Source organism: Cavia porcellus, unplaced genomic scaffold (genome assembly GCF_034190915.1).
Source record: "Cavia porcellus strain 051 isolate PalLab524CR breed Dunkin Hartley unplaced genomic scaffold, mCavPor4.1 scaffold_17, whole genome shotgun sequence".
Classification (NCBI taxonomy): Eukaryota; Metazoa; Chordata; class Mammalia; order Rodentia; family Caviidae; genus Cavia; species Cavia porcellus.
Genome location: NW_026947500.1, coordinates 48327054 through 48344574, shown reverse-complemented (window position 1 = coordinate 48344574; position 17521 = coordinate 48327054). Strand labels below are relative to the sequence as shown.

Genomic DNA, 17521 nt, shown 5'->3' with positions numbered 1-17521 from the left:
GATAAAAGAGGGCATAACAACAAAACAGTGCAGGTCAAAGCATAACCATTTAAGTAAAATAGTGTTTCACCACAAGATATCCTGACATAAAAATAGTTACCATAGTGTCTCTTTCCTTGAAATCTTTGAGTATAACTTCGTATACTGTAGCATCAAACATATCAAGACACTATAAAACCATTCAAGAGAATGATATTGTTACAGGGTATTTAGAACCAATTAACAGAAAATGAACAATGGTTTCTGTATAATATCCTTGTCTATAAAAGTTTTTGCTTATATTATCATATATAATAAAATCCAATAAGATACAACCTTTTAAGACCAATGGAGGCAGAATAATACAAGTTTGATGGCACTTCAAAACAAGATGATACTAAATCAGCACTAGCTATTATGATGTCTTGTTTTCTCCAAAATAGCTGTTCCTACCATCCAATCTTCTCTGCCTCATTTCTGTTGAGCTCTTTTTTTGTCGTTCGTTGTCAGTTTGTCTTCTTCATTTCGCTTTCTGCTCCATTCATTGTGGCCTCTCTGCCACTATTTCTGGAATCTTGGTATTTTCCTTTTTTAGAATATCCTGCAGTATTCTCTGTAAAGTTGAATTGGTGGTTGCAAATTCCCCTAGTTCCTCTTTATCGTGGAAGCACCTTGTTTTTCCATCAATTTGTAGGGACAGTTGTGCAGGATATATCAATCTTGGCTGGAGGTTATTATCTTTCAAAGCTTGAATTATTTCCCCCCGTGCTCTTTGTGATTTGATGGTTTGTGCCGAGAAGTCTGCTGTAATTCTGATGGGTGTTCCCCTGTAAGTGATCTGTTTCTTGTCTCTGAAGGCTTTTAATATTCTGTTCTTATATTGGATTTCTGGAATTTTGATTATTATATGCCTGGGTGTAGCTCTTTTTGGGTTGTAGGTGGCTAGGGTCCTGTATGCTTCATACATCTGAGTATCTTTACCATTTGCTAAATTAGGGAAATTCTCTTGGATTATTTCTGTGAATAGCTTTTGTAGTCCATTTGTTTGTGTCCCTACTTCTTCTTTTATGTTCTTAATTCTTAAGTTATAGATCCTCTTATCATCTTCTAGCCTTTGTATTGTGCTGGGGTTTTTGTTGTTGTTGTTGTTGTTATTTTGAAGAAGTTTTTCATTTCATGCTCCCATATTACAAATCTGTCCTCCAGTTCAGAGAATCTGTCCTTAGTTTCTTTCAAGCTGTTATGCCAGTTTTCAATAGAGTTTTTAGTTTCCTGGTAATCTCTTTGAACCTGCTTCACGTATTCTATGTTTTCTCTATTTTCTCCATCAAACAATTCTCCCCTTTTTTTCTGTTCTTCCATTCCACCATCTGTTTTTTCTTGGGCGGTGCTTAGCATTTCTCTAACTATTCTACTTATATCTTGCTTCAGGTCATTAATAACTTCATTCCTGAACTCATCTATGATGCTCTGGAGATAGTGCTTTATGTCTATTGATGCCATGTCTGATATTGCATGTTTCTCAGAATTGGGGACCGAGGATCCTTTTTTGTTGCTCCCTCTTCCCATATTTTTTGTTCCTGCTATACAAGCATATATAGGAGGCCCAGTTTCTTTCTCTGTTGGTTACAGTTTGTTTGAACTGCACTGGCTAGGTGTTCCCACCCACTGCGTGTACTAGGGAGACACAGACCTGGGCAGCCTATGCTGGGCCTGCCCCTCCAGGTCAACCTACCGAAGGCTTCACTGCTACGGTGCACCTCCAGGCGCTAGGACCTGGTTTGGGCTAGCTTACTGGGTCTTAGTCAGCGGCGTCACACAAGCCAGGCACTCCCCACCAATCCTGCTTGAGAGGGGAATATGTGACTGAAGTCACTGCAGTGCCCTGTTCCGGCTAGTCTTCCCAGTCCCAGTATGTCCTTTGCTGAAGCCTCCTACTCTATGGAATGGTCCCCGATCCACTCACCCACCACAGGTCGATGCAAGGCTCCCAGCCAGTCCCGCTCTCAACTCCATTCACTGCTTCCCACTCTCAGAGCTTTCACGCCTCTCTCCTTGCCGTGCTAATTGGGACACAATAGCAGTGCAGGAAATTCAAATTGCGGCTTCCAGTGGCGGGGGCCCCAGCTTCTGCACTGAGACCTTATCCCTTCCTGTTACATCACTGGGATTGCGTTTCCAGTTGGTTTCTCTTAGTTTAGTTCGTTCCCCAGTCAGCAAAGTATATCTCCCCTTACTTAGGACTTCTCACCCGGCACCATTCCTGGATTTTAAGCATGGTTTCTCAGAGAGCCTCCAAAGCTATCTGTCTGCCATGTTCTCCCAGAACATCATTGGCACATTTTAAGAAATACTCCGTTATTAGAAATAGTATTTTTGGTACACTAAAATAAAAAATTAATTTGGAGAATTGAATAATTAATTTTCATGAAGGTTAATGAATGCAATTGCTACTTAAAATATTTAGTTGTACTTATCAATAAAGAAACTATAATGTTTAGGGGCAAAGGGCAGTAGCATCACTTCTCTTACCCATGGATCTTGCAGTTAGGTTACTTTATGTAATAAACCAATCACTCAGCTGCATGTGTAGCAACTCTGAAAATTAGTCTTTATTTTTTACTCATTCTTACACTCTGTATCTCTTGTTTATGTGCAAAAAATTTGCTTCAGAATTTAACTTGCTACTAATCATATGCCTTACTCATTTTTCAGTTGTTGGGTAAACTGTTGATTATTATACAAATTAACACATTTATTTTATTTTTTATTGCTTTTCAATTGATAATTTAAAGAGAATAAAACCAAGCAAAATAAAACAGAATAAAGCCAGTGAAAACAAAGCAGTGTAAGTTGTACAGGATTTGAAAATAAGACAATAGGAAATTGACATTACCATATTACCAAATTTTTATTCCAAATATTACCAAATTTATATTACCATATTACAAAATTACCATAATGCCACTTTTTGTCTTCAAAATAGTTGCCCAAATCCTCAGACATAATAAAAGTTAAACAAATAGAATACAACAGAAGTGATAAAAACAAAACAATGAATGCAATAAAGGACTTAAACAAGATCATAGTAAATCCAAAATGGTTATCATAGTATATCTTTGAAATAGAAGCAAATATCATTGGATATAATAAAATCATAAAGACAAAACAGAATAAGACCCATCCCCACAGAATAATGAAAATGATACAAGACTTCAAAGCAAGATAATAAGGAACCAACAATGACTACCACCTTCAGAAGGAGGTCCACCATAGGTGGTACACTGTGTGGTGTTATGTTCTGAAGAGATGATCAGACTACCAACTGGATTTAAGCCTGCAAAGAAGTGAAACACTAAACACTACAAACACTGTTATATTTTTCCTCAATAGCTATCATCACAGCTTGTGTTTCTCCCTATCAACTGGTAACTTACAGCAGGGGGAAGGGAGAGTCATGGCCCTTCTTGTCTATCAACCCATGTGCTGGCTGGCATCTGGCTCTCGCCCAGCAGCCTGTGCATGGTGCCAGTTCTCACGAAGCGTTTGCTTCTGGGTGACTTCTTGTTCTCTGCTGGCTGAAAATGGCACCAACTCCCAGGAAAAGGCTGGTGTCTAACACACTTTAGAAAGTTATAAGAAGTATTCTTGTTCTTTGGTGATGATGATAAGGCTGGCTATTTTCTGTGTAAAAGGCAAAAAGTGTTCACATCACGTTAGCTTTTTTCAGCAAACACAGCTTGAAAGACACTACTGACTCTGTGAGGGTTAGTTTCTGGGGCATATGATGGAAAACTCCAAAATACCAGTGCCCATAGGAACAAAGCCTATCTGTCTGGCACCCACTCTACTTTCTTATCCCATTCCCTGCGCTCAGTGATGCCTTTGCTCTGCACACTGTCAATGAAACTTCTGCTACACTCTAATCCCAGACAGGCAGCAGTGTAAAAAAGGTTAAGATAATAAGGCCCTTCCCTCCCCTGTCAGGAGACCTCTTGCACATCCTGACCTCCTTCAAATTACATCTGCTGGACAGATTTGTGAGAGCATGCAGCTAGCTACCTGCAAAAGGAGCTGCGTGTGTCCACCACACTAGGTAAACTCCTGACCCTAATCCTCAGGAGGGAGAGCATGTTAGATGAGATGACTATCTCCTCCAGGACTCACAACCAACAGCATCCCCTGGTCTAAAGTTCTGAGTCAGAAAACAGCTGTACAGAACAGCATTTTAATCATATTCAAGCTATCAGGTTCTAATTCAGGAGCTCTAGAAGCATCAAGTGTAAGCCAAAATAATTAATATTGGAGCAATCAGCTCTTTATGTGGAATTCATAACAGTACAGGGTGCCTATTTCATTTAAAGGAGTTCTAAATAAAAGAATTTCCTCTGTGCCAGTTTGCTGTTTTCCCTTTGCCTTCAAATCCATTAAACCATACAAATTAACTACCTTGCTCACTGCTTTTACAATATTCACCGAGCCCCCTACCCACATTTTCCTCCATCCTGACATCCTCCATTTCATTGTGCTTACTGTAGAAAGGAACAGATAGGGACATTGCCAAAGTCTTGTGTGACTGGCTAAATAATTCATTATTCTGACTTTTAAAATAGTTAACATAAGCAATAACTTAGACAACATAATATGGCATCAAAGATATGTAGATTTCATAATCATTTTAGATGAATTTTCACTTAATTTTGTTGAAAATGTTAACAAGAGCCAAATTAAAGTTGAGTAATAGGAGACAGGAGGCAAATCTTTGGCAAAAGGGAAAGGTACCACTAAGTGGACAAACAGGGAAGAATGAATGAGAATGCTTTGCTAACTCCCCACAATGAATGCAATTATTATGTACTCTAAACATATACCAATAAATATAAAAATTGTAAAACTTAATCATTTCTATTAATAGTTTAGAATGGCCAAAGAATTGGTTACAGTAAGAAATATCATGTGATTTCATCATTCCTATTATATGCTGTAAACAGTCCATTGTGGAAGTGATAGTTAATATATTGTTCATTATGATTTGTCTCTCATATATCTTTGGTTTGTTTCATTTTTGTTTTACAATATGGCAAACCAGCAAGGGCCTCAGGTACACCCGGAAGGTCCCCCCTACTGTGCTACACCCAAGTTCATATTTATTCTTTTGCTTATCAAAGTTAGTATTTTCCAAAAACAGAGGTAGACCTGGCTACAGGCAGCTTTCCAGAGGCAGAGCAGCTGCTGGCTGCCACTCTCCAGTGAGTAGAAATCGTTCCCAGAGGGATAGTGAGATGATAAGGATACAGACATGAAGGGGAATAAAGCTCTACACAGTTATGGCCCTCTGTTCCTCAGGGTGGAGGGAGGAGCAGTGCATCATCATGTGAACAGCACAGCCTGCATTCTAGTGTGCTGCTGGGGCCGTGACACCCTCTCAAGAGACACACAATCTCCCTGAGCCGGGACATGGCCCCTGACTTCAACGGAGGCTTTCTGTGCAGCCTTGGACAGGTCACTGGAAATGTTTGCATGCTCTGAGTTTGGGACATCAGGAGGGGATAAAGATGTGACCAACAATAGTTCCTTCAAATGTGTGGCTAAAGGTATGTGTTTTAGCTGAGGTCCACAGATGAAAGGGTTGTGCAAGATGGTGAAGCAAACCTTTAAAGTGAACAGCTGGTACTCTAAATACTTTCTAGGGCTTGTCATTATTCTCAGTAGGTCTCATCTTTCTGAAGAGTAAAACAGTTACTCAGGCTCTCAGTTCCTCTGTCAGAAAACAGCTCTGAGTTCTAAAGTATATACTCATAAGGAATTGGTGTATGCTCATGGTTTGGCAGTGGAGATGCCGTGATTGTCCAGCACATGGTGACCAGTTAAGTGGAGAAGTCATTTCACAGGTAAGGGTTAAGAAAGCCCCAGCTCCACATCAGGTTCCCAAAGACCCAGCAGTGAGGACCCTGGGAAGGGGCCAGGCCTCTTTCCACAAAGGATCTATTTCAATCAGACGTGCTATGGAGGCACCTCGGAAATAATGATTATAAGCAATGAAGTCAATGTGCACCAAGTGTTTCCTGATGCCAGGCACTGTCCAGAGTGTTTCCATACAAAATCCCATGGGGTGCCTTTTTTTGCTTCAGCTGACGGGAAACAAAGAAATATTTCATTATAAAAACACGGGGCTGGGGATTTTAGCTCAGCAGCATAAGTGCCTGCCTTGCAAGCAGGCAGTCATGAGTTCGATCCCTGATACCGATGAAAAGGAAAAAGACAAAAAAAAAAAAAAAACAGGTGAAACAAGAGGCTGAGGCAGTCTCTTAGCACTTCTAATGACATGACACCAAACCAAAATGAAAAATGCAGCTGCTTGAAGAGAGCTGTCTCAGAGGTTAGCCTGTGTAAGGTAGCCTAAGCTGAGTCTGGGAGCTGTTAGTTACCCATCCCTTCCTGTCTCTGTTGCATATGCTCAGCTGTCAGTGAAAGTCCATCTTCTCACTTAAACCCTCAGAACTAGATATTTCAGCACTTGTTTCCAGCTAGTATAGGCTGGATCACAATGGAGGTTAAACCAATAGGTGTCCTGAGTTCAATAACAAGGGGCTCTCAAAGGCAGAAGATTTTCATTTTAATCTTCACTGCTTACTATCTGCTCATTGTTTGCCTCTATATCATGTGCATTTCTAAACCATACAGCTTAACAGGATAGTAGGAAGAGGCTCATCATTCCACTTGTAAAACAAAATAATGAGACAGAAACACTGAGTCATGAGCATTAGCTGAGAAAGAGGTGCAACTGCTATGCCACCTGTCCTGCAGTGCGGGCCCTGCCTACAGACCCCAGGCTCCAACCCTCAGCATGTTCTCTCCTCCCTCCAGCTTGGGGAGAAGGTAAAAGCCCCAGAAAGTGCACAGGTCTGCTCTGCCTCATGGCTCTTAGCTCCTCCACCTGCAGGCAGCAGATGAAGGAATTCTAGAAACAAGAGAAACTGCAGCAAATCAGGTGGTGCCTGGCTCAACACCAGGTCAACTGACAGGGAAAGAGAAGAGACAACGTGTATACATGCATGGTCTCAGTGCATGTGCCTTTGTTTATATTTTAATCTCTGTGCTTCTGTGCATTTCTTTGCACACTTCAGAGTTTCTACACAGAATGCCACTCTATCAGGTGTAATATTAGTGTTGCTACCACTGACTCTTGCTTTTCCTCTTATGATCTCAGCACTGTGTGAGGTCAGAAATGCATGTATTGCAGGATGCAGTCTTTGCTCTGTCCATGAGTGTGGAATGCCAAGCAGGCAACAGCAGTAAGAGCACTTAGAGACAGACATCTTCATGGTACACAGCTAAAACAGGGTCAGACAGTATTGCTTGAGAGCTGTGATGTCCCTCTTGGTCTGTCCCTCGGTGATGCCCAGGAAGCCTGGGACACCCTCAAAGGCAGGACCATGTGATGGGTGAGACAAGGCCTGCAGATGTAACTGGAAAAGAGTCAGAATATGTAAGAAAGCCTCAGCTAAAAACAAACAAGTAAACCATTGACTCAGTTCTTTGCCTCAGCCCTAAGTGAACTGTTACTACTACATGAGAAATGTAGATATTTAAATTAGTCACAGGGCAAGGGACGTGCTTACACATGCTTTACTATAAGTGCGAGTGCATCCTAGCAGGATGCTTTATGCATGAGCAGTCTTCACAAAAGCTATGTGCACGGGCTCATGTACAGGGCCGCCCAACCTTCAGTAGAAGTCTGAGTCAATAAACTCATCCCCATCCTCAAGCTTTTGGTGCCTGTGCAGAGACCAGTGCATATCTAATTAAATAAAGGAGCTATAGTGCACAACAGTCCTTCCCCAAGACTTGCAATTTAAGTATGCATGTATTCATGCAATGTATTTTTTATTTCTTCTTTTCAGTGACAGGTCAATAGAAAGCTAATGAAATAGACATGACGTTGAATAGTAGGAGGAGACATTAGGGATGAAGATGTAAAGCTGCCCAGGGTGCCATCTGCTTTGCTTGCATGTACACGCTGCTGGGAGTCTGCGCAAAGTTCATAGCAACCTCTTAGGAAATCCATTTTACCACCTCCTTTTACAAATGAGAAAGTTCAGGAAGAGAAAAATGTGAGTAAATGCTAACTTAGATTTGGTATTAGCTGGCCCCGCTGAACTGCAAACCTTACAGACTACATGGCACACGCTGGACCACTGAGCTATCCCACATGCATCTATGTGTACAGGTGTGTGTGAGAAAATAAACACTGTGCCCACATTTTAGAGAATGTAGCTAGAATGTTTGAATATTCATTAAATTTGGAACATTTGCTATCATAAAAAGGTATACTTGTATGATATATGCTTGCATCAACCATGAAGGTGTAAACTGTAGCACAAATGCATCAGTTTATGCTGATAAACAGACTCCAAAACAGTCCAAGGGTATCTCCTCATTTTCTTCCCTTTCCAGGAAAGACACTATCTAGATTTTGGGTTAATGATATTTCCACGTCAGCAACCCAAACTTTAGTACATGCTCTGACATGTTAGTTACACACTAAAAATGCTAAGAGTTTGATAGAACTGCATTGTGAAGTCCACTGCATGATAGATAAATAGGAGTTTTTATCAATTGTTAATGACTCTGTTCTCAAGTTGCCATGAGTCACATTAAGAAATGTGAATTGTAACTTGCAGCAATGGTGACTTCCATTAGCAATGAGTGAGTTGTAAGTAGGAAACTGGGATGAAGCCCTGAGCATCCAGGCAGTGAGCCCACAGCTGACATGGGATCAGGGTGGTGCTGCATTGCCAGATGCTCAGCTTGTCCTTTGGCCCTGGCCCGTGCTTCTCCTCGCAAGAGCCCTCTCTGACCCTCTAACCCAGGCTGGTCAGTCCCAGGACAGGCCCTGCTGTTATCCCAAATGGCTATTTGCTTTCCGTTTGTCTTCCCTCAAATGTAAGTCCCATCTGGGAAAAGAGGGGTTTTGCTGACTGCTGAATCCCAATGCACACAATTGTCATTGCAAAATCCTCTGAGCACAATAATTATTGGACAAAGAGGCAAAGAAAGCAGTTGGAAGTAATGGAAATAGAAAGGAGCAGCTATGGGGTGGTCTTTTTAATTTCTCCGATGCTTTTCACTTTGTTTTAGGACACGCTAATAGTACAGAATGTTTGGTAACATCTGACCATTGACTGAAGGAAGAGAGTGTTGAGCTGTAATAGGCATTTGTCCATTTCTTGCTGAGTAAATGAACACATTTCTGACACATCCCCAGACACAGCAACCACAGTGTAGGACGTGGTGTGAAAACATGGGTTTGAGCAATATTTTCCAAATCCTTGAACTTTCGATTTGCAGGTTAGAAATCTCTCTGCCTTACTGAGGTTCTACAAAGGGGTGTAAGGATCCAGCCCTCTCATTCTGGGATGCTCTTCTGAATTCTTTGCTCTTTTCTTGTCCAGGTCATGAGTGTGAATTGTTCCCTGTGGCAGGAAAACAGTATGTTTGTCAAGCGTTTTGCATTTTCCAAATTCTCTGAGGTTGCAGAGCATTGCTTTCTTCTGTTTGCCCTGGTCCTGCTGATGTTCTTAGCCTCGCTGACAGGCAATGCTCTCATAGCCCTGGCCATCCGCACCAACCCCATCCTGCACACCCCCATGTACTTTTTCCTGGCCAACCTGTCTTTCCTGGAGATTGGCTACACGTCCTCGGTGGTGCCACAGATGCTGCAGAACCTCGTGAGCGAGGCCCCAGGCATCTCCAGGGAGGGCTGCACCACGCAGATGTTTTTCTTCACATTCTTTGGCATTAGTGAGTGCTGCCTGTTGGCAGCTATGGCTTTTGACCGCTACATGGCCATCTGCTCCCCGCTCCACTATGCAACACACATGAGCCGTGGGATGTGCGCCCGCCTGGCGCTGGTCTCTTGGGGAGTAGGCTGCACAGTGGCCCTGGGCCAGACCAATTATATTTTCTCCTTGGACTTCTGTGGCCCCTGTGAGATAGACCACTTCTTCTGCGACCTCCCCCCAATCCTGGCACTGGCCTGCGGGGACACATCTTGCAACGAGGCTGCAGTCTTCGTGGTGGCAGTCTTCTGCATCTCCAGCCCGTTTTTACTCATCATTGTTTCCTATGGCAAGATTCTGGCTTCGGTGCTGGCCATGCCCTCTCCTGAGGGTCGCCATAAAGCCCTCTCCACCTGTTCCTCCCACCTACTTGTGGTGACCCTCTTCTACGGCTCTGGCTCAGTCACCTACCTGAGGCCCAAGGCCAGTCACTCTCCAGGAGTGGATAAACTGCTGGCCCTCTTCTACACGGTGGTGACTTCCATGCTCAACCCCATCATCTACAGTTTACGAAACAAAGAAGTAAAGGCAGCTCTCAGGAGAACCTTGGGAAACAAGAAGGTTTTGACCCAGGGTTAGGTCCCAAGGACCACGCAGCTATGCACCTTGGAAGAGACATCTTGTGAAACCATCACTGTCAGTTTGAAGTCTCTGGACTCAGAACTACTTTCTGATTTCAAATTCTTCACACAAGTTGGCTGCTGAAGAATTTTCCTAGTGATATTAGATATGTTTTTGAAAGCATTTTAGTCTGGGCTCAGCATGTAAATTTACAGCATATGTCTCAGAAGTTCGGTGGTTTCTCACTCCACATCTGCAGATATTTCCTTAATCCGAGCTCCTCCACCAGGCTCCTCCACCATGCAGCTTCCTCTGGGAGTCACCTACCATCTGACTGCATATCTTCATACTGTCCTCAGTGGCTCTTAATCATCTAATAATTCACAGTGTATTATTTCTTCCCCCTGAAAGTGTTTTAAAATTCTTTAGTTGTAATTATTAACACAAAATATACTCACAACATGTCTGTGATTTGAGTTGATAGTATATACTCCAAAAAACCATGCTTTTAGTCTTCAGAGATATTTGCTACAAAACTTTAGCAGAAAAATATAGGAAATTGTCATCAAAAATATATAAAGTGTTTAACACAAAATAGTTCACACAACATGTTCTGTGATTTGAGTATGCCAGGCAAATATGTAAATAGTACAAAAAAAGAAATTTTAAACATCAGAGATATTTGCTACAAAACATTAGAATAAAAATACAGAAAACCTTTGTCAAAAATGTTTAAAATGTTTTTAAAGAAATGTAAATAATATTAAAATTCAAGATAGTAGAAGAAATCCAATTAAGAAATAATGAATATGAACCATTAAATTAATACACAAATTTCCATAGTGCAGATGAATCCTGACTCATTACACTTGGAAATTGTTGAAAAAAATTTTCCTTGAGAGAAATGAACATGATTATACCATAATGCAGCAGCCACAGGCATCTATCAAGGCCTTACCATCAACTGGAATGTCTCGGTTTCAGAGAACTGCTTTGCTAACCTTTAATCAATGAAGAACTAACCACTACTCACACAATGTGACAGATAGTGGGAAACTGTGACTGCTACCACGAAAGAAGTTTATATTCCAAACATGATTTAGCAGAATTTGTTGTTTCTACAGCCAGGGGCAAATATTTATGTTTGTCAATGAACTGGTGTGTATTTTGCCAGATATCCCTCTATTACCAGAAACTGTCCAATCCATGTAAACCAAATGCTTTGTGTTTTTTATATGTGTGAATAATAATTAAAAATGGCATAATCAGAACATGCAAAACTTGCTGACAATTGTGCTACAGCTATGGTGGGACTATTTGGTGCAGACATCAGACATTGTTATGGTTTATTCCCACATGTTACCAGGCACCTTATACACTTACAGGCAGGCTTTTCAATCATGAATAGATTGTGGGGTCACTACAGTTAAATGTGCTGTTAGGGCGCAGTTGAAGAGGCAGGGCACCAGGCGTGTGCCCGGAAAGAGTGTATCTCCCTCTCAGCTGGTCCCTTGCATCTCTGTTTGTTGAACACCATGATGTGAGTAGTTTCCTCTGCCAGGCCCCTTGGACGTACTGTTTCTTCTTTGAAGCCAGCTGACCATGGACTGAAACGTGGCCAAAATAGGCCTCTCCTTGAAGATCTGTATGTCAAGTGTCATATTCCAGCAACAAGAAAGTGACTAAGGTAGAGATGGTAATTTATGTGTACTTACCTAGGGAGAAATAAATGACTTATTAAAAATTAAAGTGAGTAAAATGTTTATATGTGACCCTTTTTATAAAAACATTATTAATAAGTTGAAAGGATCAAATAAAATGTTAACAGCAATTTCCCTAGGAAATTGGTGATATTTTTATCTCTGGTTTCTAAGGTTTCTTCAACAAATAGGTAGTTTATCATATTAAAAATAAAATACTTCACTGTTGAATTTTTTTAAAACAAGTAATGCATGCTTTTCAGCACCATTTACAAAGACATGAAGTATGAGAATTAATTTTAGTTCCATTATAATCTCAAAACTAGCAATATCCTATATAAATTTTTAATTGTCTTACCATTTTTATTACCATTTTTATTTTATTTCTTTTAATCACAATTATTTCCATAACATATATGTTACCAGTACAGTGTTTTATAAACAGTGGAACTTGGAAATGTCAAAAAGCCTGTATTTTAAGACATGTCAATGTGAAATATTTGCATTATATTTAATTATTTTCAATATTTTTCTCTGTTATATATTCCTGAAATAGAGACATGTCTCACAAATTTGATTCTCAGCATCTGTGCTGTTTTATTTCAAAGACCATCTGACATATATTCACTTAGTAGCAGCAGGAGCCACAACCAAAAAGCAACGTGAGGACCAGTTGCTTAGATATGGTGCCAGCTCATTGAAGGTGTCCCCACGGTGACCTCTAACTGTGATCATCTTCGTCTGTTCTGCTGGAGACCAAGCAGCTGATGGCTGCCCAACCCCTCATCAAAGAAGAGCAAGAGCACGAGCATTCAGTGCAGGCAGCTGGCTCCAGGACCCAGCACTCTGACTCCATCCTGTGCCTCTGTTCTAGGTCTCTGAATCTCTTTCCTGAAGCAGTGAAGCAAAAGAAGAGCCCAGCATACCCGGGTAATGTGTCTGCTAGGAGGCTCCAGCCCTAGTATTTAGATGCCACCCACTCGTGAGATGTTTTAGCTGATTTCATTTTTCATATTTAAAGCCTCTGCTTTGATTTTGATCAGCATGTGGTCTCCACGTAATAACATTTTTTACTACGATTAAGTTTATTGGTACAATTTAGGTGTATACTTAATGACCACATGCTTTATAGGGAATTTTTACTTGTATATGATATATCTTAATTTCTCTTTTTTCCCCACTCCCATCCCTTTCCTTCAAACCACCTTTCCCTCCTGATTTGCAAGTGTTTGTTTTTATTTTTCTTATTTTTTCTTTCCCTGCTTTCCTTTCACCCCACCACCCTTTTACAGTATCATTTGTATATTTTCATTCTTACTTATATTTTCAGTTTCTCACACTAGAGGTATAATGTGATATTTACATGTGTGTGTCCTGTTTACCTCACTGATAATTATGGTCTTAATGTCCAACCATTTAGTCATAAATGTCACAGTTTTATCCTTCATTATGACAGAGTAGTACTCCCTTATATAAAAAAAGTCACCTTGTTATCATTCATGGGTGGGTGGGCATCTAGGTTAGCTCCTGATTTGGCTATTACAGGCTGTGCTGCTATAAACATGGGTGTGCATGTTTCATTGTAGTGTGATGCTTTGAATCTTTCCAGGAAAATACCCAGAAGGAGAATAGCTGGGTCAAATGAGACGTGTTCTTTTTAAAGAAATCTCCACACTGCTTTGCACAGTGGTTGCACAGGTTACACTCACATCAGTGGTAGAGAAGGTTCCATTTTCCCCACCAGACTCTCCCCATTTGTACTTGGTTAATTTCTTCTAATAGCCAATCTTTCTAGAGTGAGATGGAATCTCAGCATTGTTTTAATTGGTATTTATTAAATGACCATTGATGATGCAGAACATTTTTCATATATTTATTTGTGACTTATACTTCTTCATGTAAGCCATGTCAATTCATCTTAAATGTCCATTTTTGGATTGGGTCTTTGAATTTGGGGTTTTTTTTTCATTTTGTATATGTTCTAGATATTAGTCCTTTGAGGAACCACTGGAAAATATTTTCACACTCTGTGAGTTTTCTTTAAACTTTCTTTGTGATTTCTTTTGCTGTGAAAAATCATTTTAATAAGAGGAGATCCCAGCTGTTGATTGTTTGTCTTAATTCCCATATGATCAGGTTTTGTTCATAAAACTTCCCCACACCCATAGCTTCAAGAGTGCTTCCTATTCCTCTTCCAATCGAATTATTGTTTCTGTTTTAATATTTAGATCTTTGATACATTTTTATTTTAGCCTAGTGCATGGTGATAGATACGGGTCTAGCTTGTCTTTAGCAGGTGAAAAGCCCATTTGCCAGCCCCATTTATTAAAGAGGCTTTCTTCCAGTAAATGTGTTTGATCCCTTTGTCAAATATCAGGAGGATGAATGCATTTGAAGTTGTTTCTACATCTTCTAATAGGTTCCACTGGTCTTCATTTTTTTCAGTACCATGTTGCTTTGATCAGGAGAGCTTTGAGTAATAATTTAACTTCAGGGATGGTTTTGTCCCTTGCCTTGCCTTTGTTACTCAGAATTACATTTACTCATATGTCTGTTGATTTTCTAGTTCTGTGAGGTATTATAATGGTATTTTGATTTGTACTGGATTCAGTCTGTGCAGTAATTTTGGAAGTACAGTTATTTTCATTATGTTTGTTGTTCCTATCCAATAGCAAGGAATATCTTTCCATTTTCTCGTATCTTCTTCAATCTTCTTTTTCAGAGTACCATATTTTTCAATATAGAGATTCTTTATCTTCCTGGTTAGATTCCTAAGGGTTTCAATTATTTTAGATGCTATTGTGAAAGGTGTTGCTTCCCTTAATTTGTTTGTTGTTTTTGTACAGAAATGCTATTAAGGTTTGAGCGTTGACTGTGTATCCAGCTTTGTGATTGAATCTGGTACTGAAATCTAGATGTCTTTTGGTGGAGTTTTGGGCATGTTTTAGGTAGAGTAGTGTGTCATCTGCAAATAATGATAATTTAACTTCTTGTGTTCCTATCTTTATTTCTTATTTCTTTCTTATGACTGATTGTTCTGGTCAGTTTCCAGAACCTTACTGAGCAGAAGTGGTGACAGTAGACACCTTGTTTTATTCCTGATTCTAGACTGAAAGATTTCAGTGGTTGATCAGTTAGTATGATGCCATTCTATTTCTTTAGATTGGTGAATTGAGACCATTTACATTGAAGAGTTAACTGACATGTATTGGCTTTCCTATATTATTTTCTTTTGTTTGTTCCTTGTATTTCCCTTCTGTTTCATTTCTTGCCTTGCCTGGTGGACTTTTTTCTGTTTGTGTTCTTTTATACATGTACACCATTACCTCTCTCTAGAATATCAGAATACATTGTAGAGCTTGTTTGGTAGTTACGAATTTCTTAAGATTTTCTTTTTCAAGAAAGTATCTTATTTCTCCATTCATTCTGAAAAATAGTTTTTCAGGGGACATCAATGTGGTCTGGAAGTTATTTTTTTTCAGACCTTGTAATACTTCACTCCAAATGGTCCTTGACCTAGGGGTTTGTGTTGAGAAGTCAGCTGTCGCTGTTTGGGACTCCCGCACTTAGCCATCGGTGTGCAGAGGTGGGGCTGGGTGGATCTGGGGCGCTGCATCAGCCTCCCAGTGTGTCTGGAGGACTGTGGATATCTCAGCAAGCAGGGGAGGATCGCAGGTTCCAGAGGCACTGCGGCTTGTGGTGAGCGCTCAGCACACTCTGCCGAAATCCCAGACTGTTCAGGGCCCTCCAGGCTTCCGGGTGCAGTGAAGTGAAGAAGTGGGTTTGAGGCCTCTACATCCGCCTCCCCATCCTGGCTGCACTTGGAGAACTGCAGAGCTTCCAACGGGTGGGCGGGCCCATGCTATCCCCAGAGCCCAGCCTGTTTGGGACTCCCCCACCTAGCCATCAGTGTGCAGAGGAGGGGCTGGGCGGATCTGGGGTGCCTGCATCAGCCTCCCCATGTGTCTGGAGGACTGTGGATGTCTCAGCGGGCAGTGGAACATCGCAGGTTCCAGAGGCCCTGCAGCCTATGGTGAGCACTAAGCACACTCTGCCCAAATCCCAGACTGTTCGGGTCTCTCCAGGCTTCCGGTTGCAATGAAGTAGAGAGGTGGGTTTGAGGCGTCTACATCCGCCTCAACATCCCAGCTGCGATTGGAGAGCTGTGGAGCTTCCAAGGGGTAGGTGGGCACACACTGTCCCTGAGGCCCAGCTTGTCTGGAACTGCGGAGTTCTGAGCAGGCAGAGGAGGGCCATTGGTTCTGCAGGCCCAGTGGCTTGGGGTAGCGTGGTGCCAGAGTCTCAGTACCTGCAAACATAGAAGGGGATTTTCAACAGATCCTAAGGAAGCTTTCAAATAACACTTGAAACACAGAAATATAGGAAAATGACAAAATGAAAGACCAAATTACAACCTCAAACCTCCATCCCATCTCAAGAAACTCTAGGAGCAATGTCTATAGAAGAAAATATATGCCATTCACCTCAAATATCGGATACAATAGCTACTGAAATTGACAAGCAGCTCCAGGAAGCTTTAAAGAAATTCAGACGCGAAATAATCTCCCAGATAAAAGAAGAAATGATAAAAGAAATGAAAGAGATTCTGAATATATCTAAAGAAAACACAGATAAAAAATTGGAGGAACTAAACAAAAAGATAGAATCCCTAGACGAGCAATATAAGAAACAAACAGAATACATAATGCAGATGCACAGAGATATACAGGAAATGAAAAAATCCACTGAAAGTTGTAAAAACCGCCTTAATGAAAGTGAAGATAGAATTTCAGACCTTGAAGACAGGATTGCAGCTAGTGAACAGGAAAGGAAAGATCTTTTGAAAATAACAAGGAATCAGGAAACAACAATTCAACAACTGCAAGACAATGCAAAGAAGAATAACATAAGAATGATAGGGATTAATGAAAAAGAAGGAGACAACATAAAGGATGTCAAGAGGATATTTAGAGAACTAATAGCTGAAAATTTCCCAAGCACGAGATCAGAAACAGACATCAGGATCAGTGAAGCATATAGAACTCCAAACAGTCATAACCAAAATAAAACTACACCCAGACATATAATAATCACCATCCCAGAAATCCAACATAAGAATAGATTATTAAAAGCTGTCAGAGAGAAAAGACAGATCACTTATAAAGGAAAACCTATCAGAATCACAGCAGACTTCTCAGCACAAACAACAAAGTCAAGAAGAGCATGGAGTGAAGTATTCCAGATCCTAAAGCAAAATGATTTCCAACCAAGACTGATATATCCTGCAAAACTATCATTCAAAATAGATGGTGCAATACGATACTTCCATGACAAAGAACAGCTGAAGAACTTCATGAACACCAAACCAACCCTGCAAAATATATTGAAAGACAGTTTAGATACACAAAGGAAAAAACCACTAAGCAAAGCAAATAATTA

At 40.7% G+C, this 17521-nt stretch overlaps 1 protein-coding gene across 1 annotated transcript; it reads left to right on the top strand.

The window, feature by feature from the left end:
* The first annotated feature begins 8810 nt into the window (after positions 1 to 8810).
* LOC100728588 (olfactory receptor 10C1-like) lies at positions 8811 to 12213 on the top strand. The gene has a single exon (XM_003464174.4). The coding sequence runs from the start codon at positions 9438 to 9440 to the stop codon at positions 10398 to 10400; it is 963 nt and encodes a 320-aa protein (XP_003464222.2). The 5' UTR covers positions 8811 to 9437; the 3' UTR covers positions 10401 to 12213.
* The last annotated feature ends 5308 nt before the right edge of the window (positions 12214 to 17521 follow it).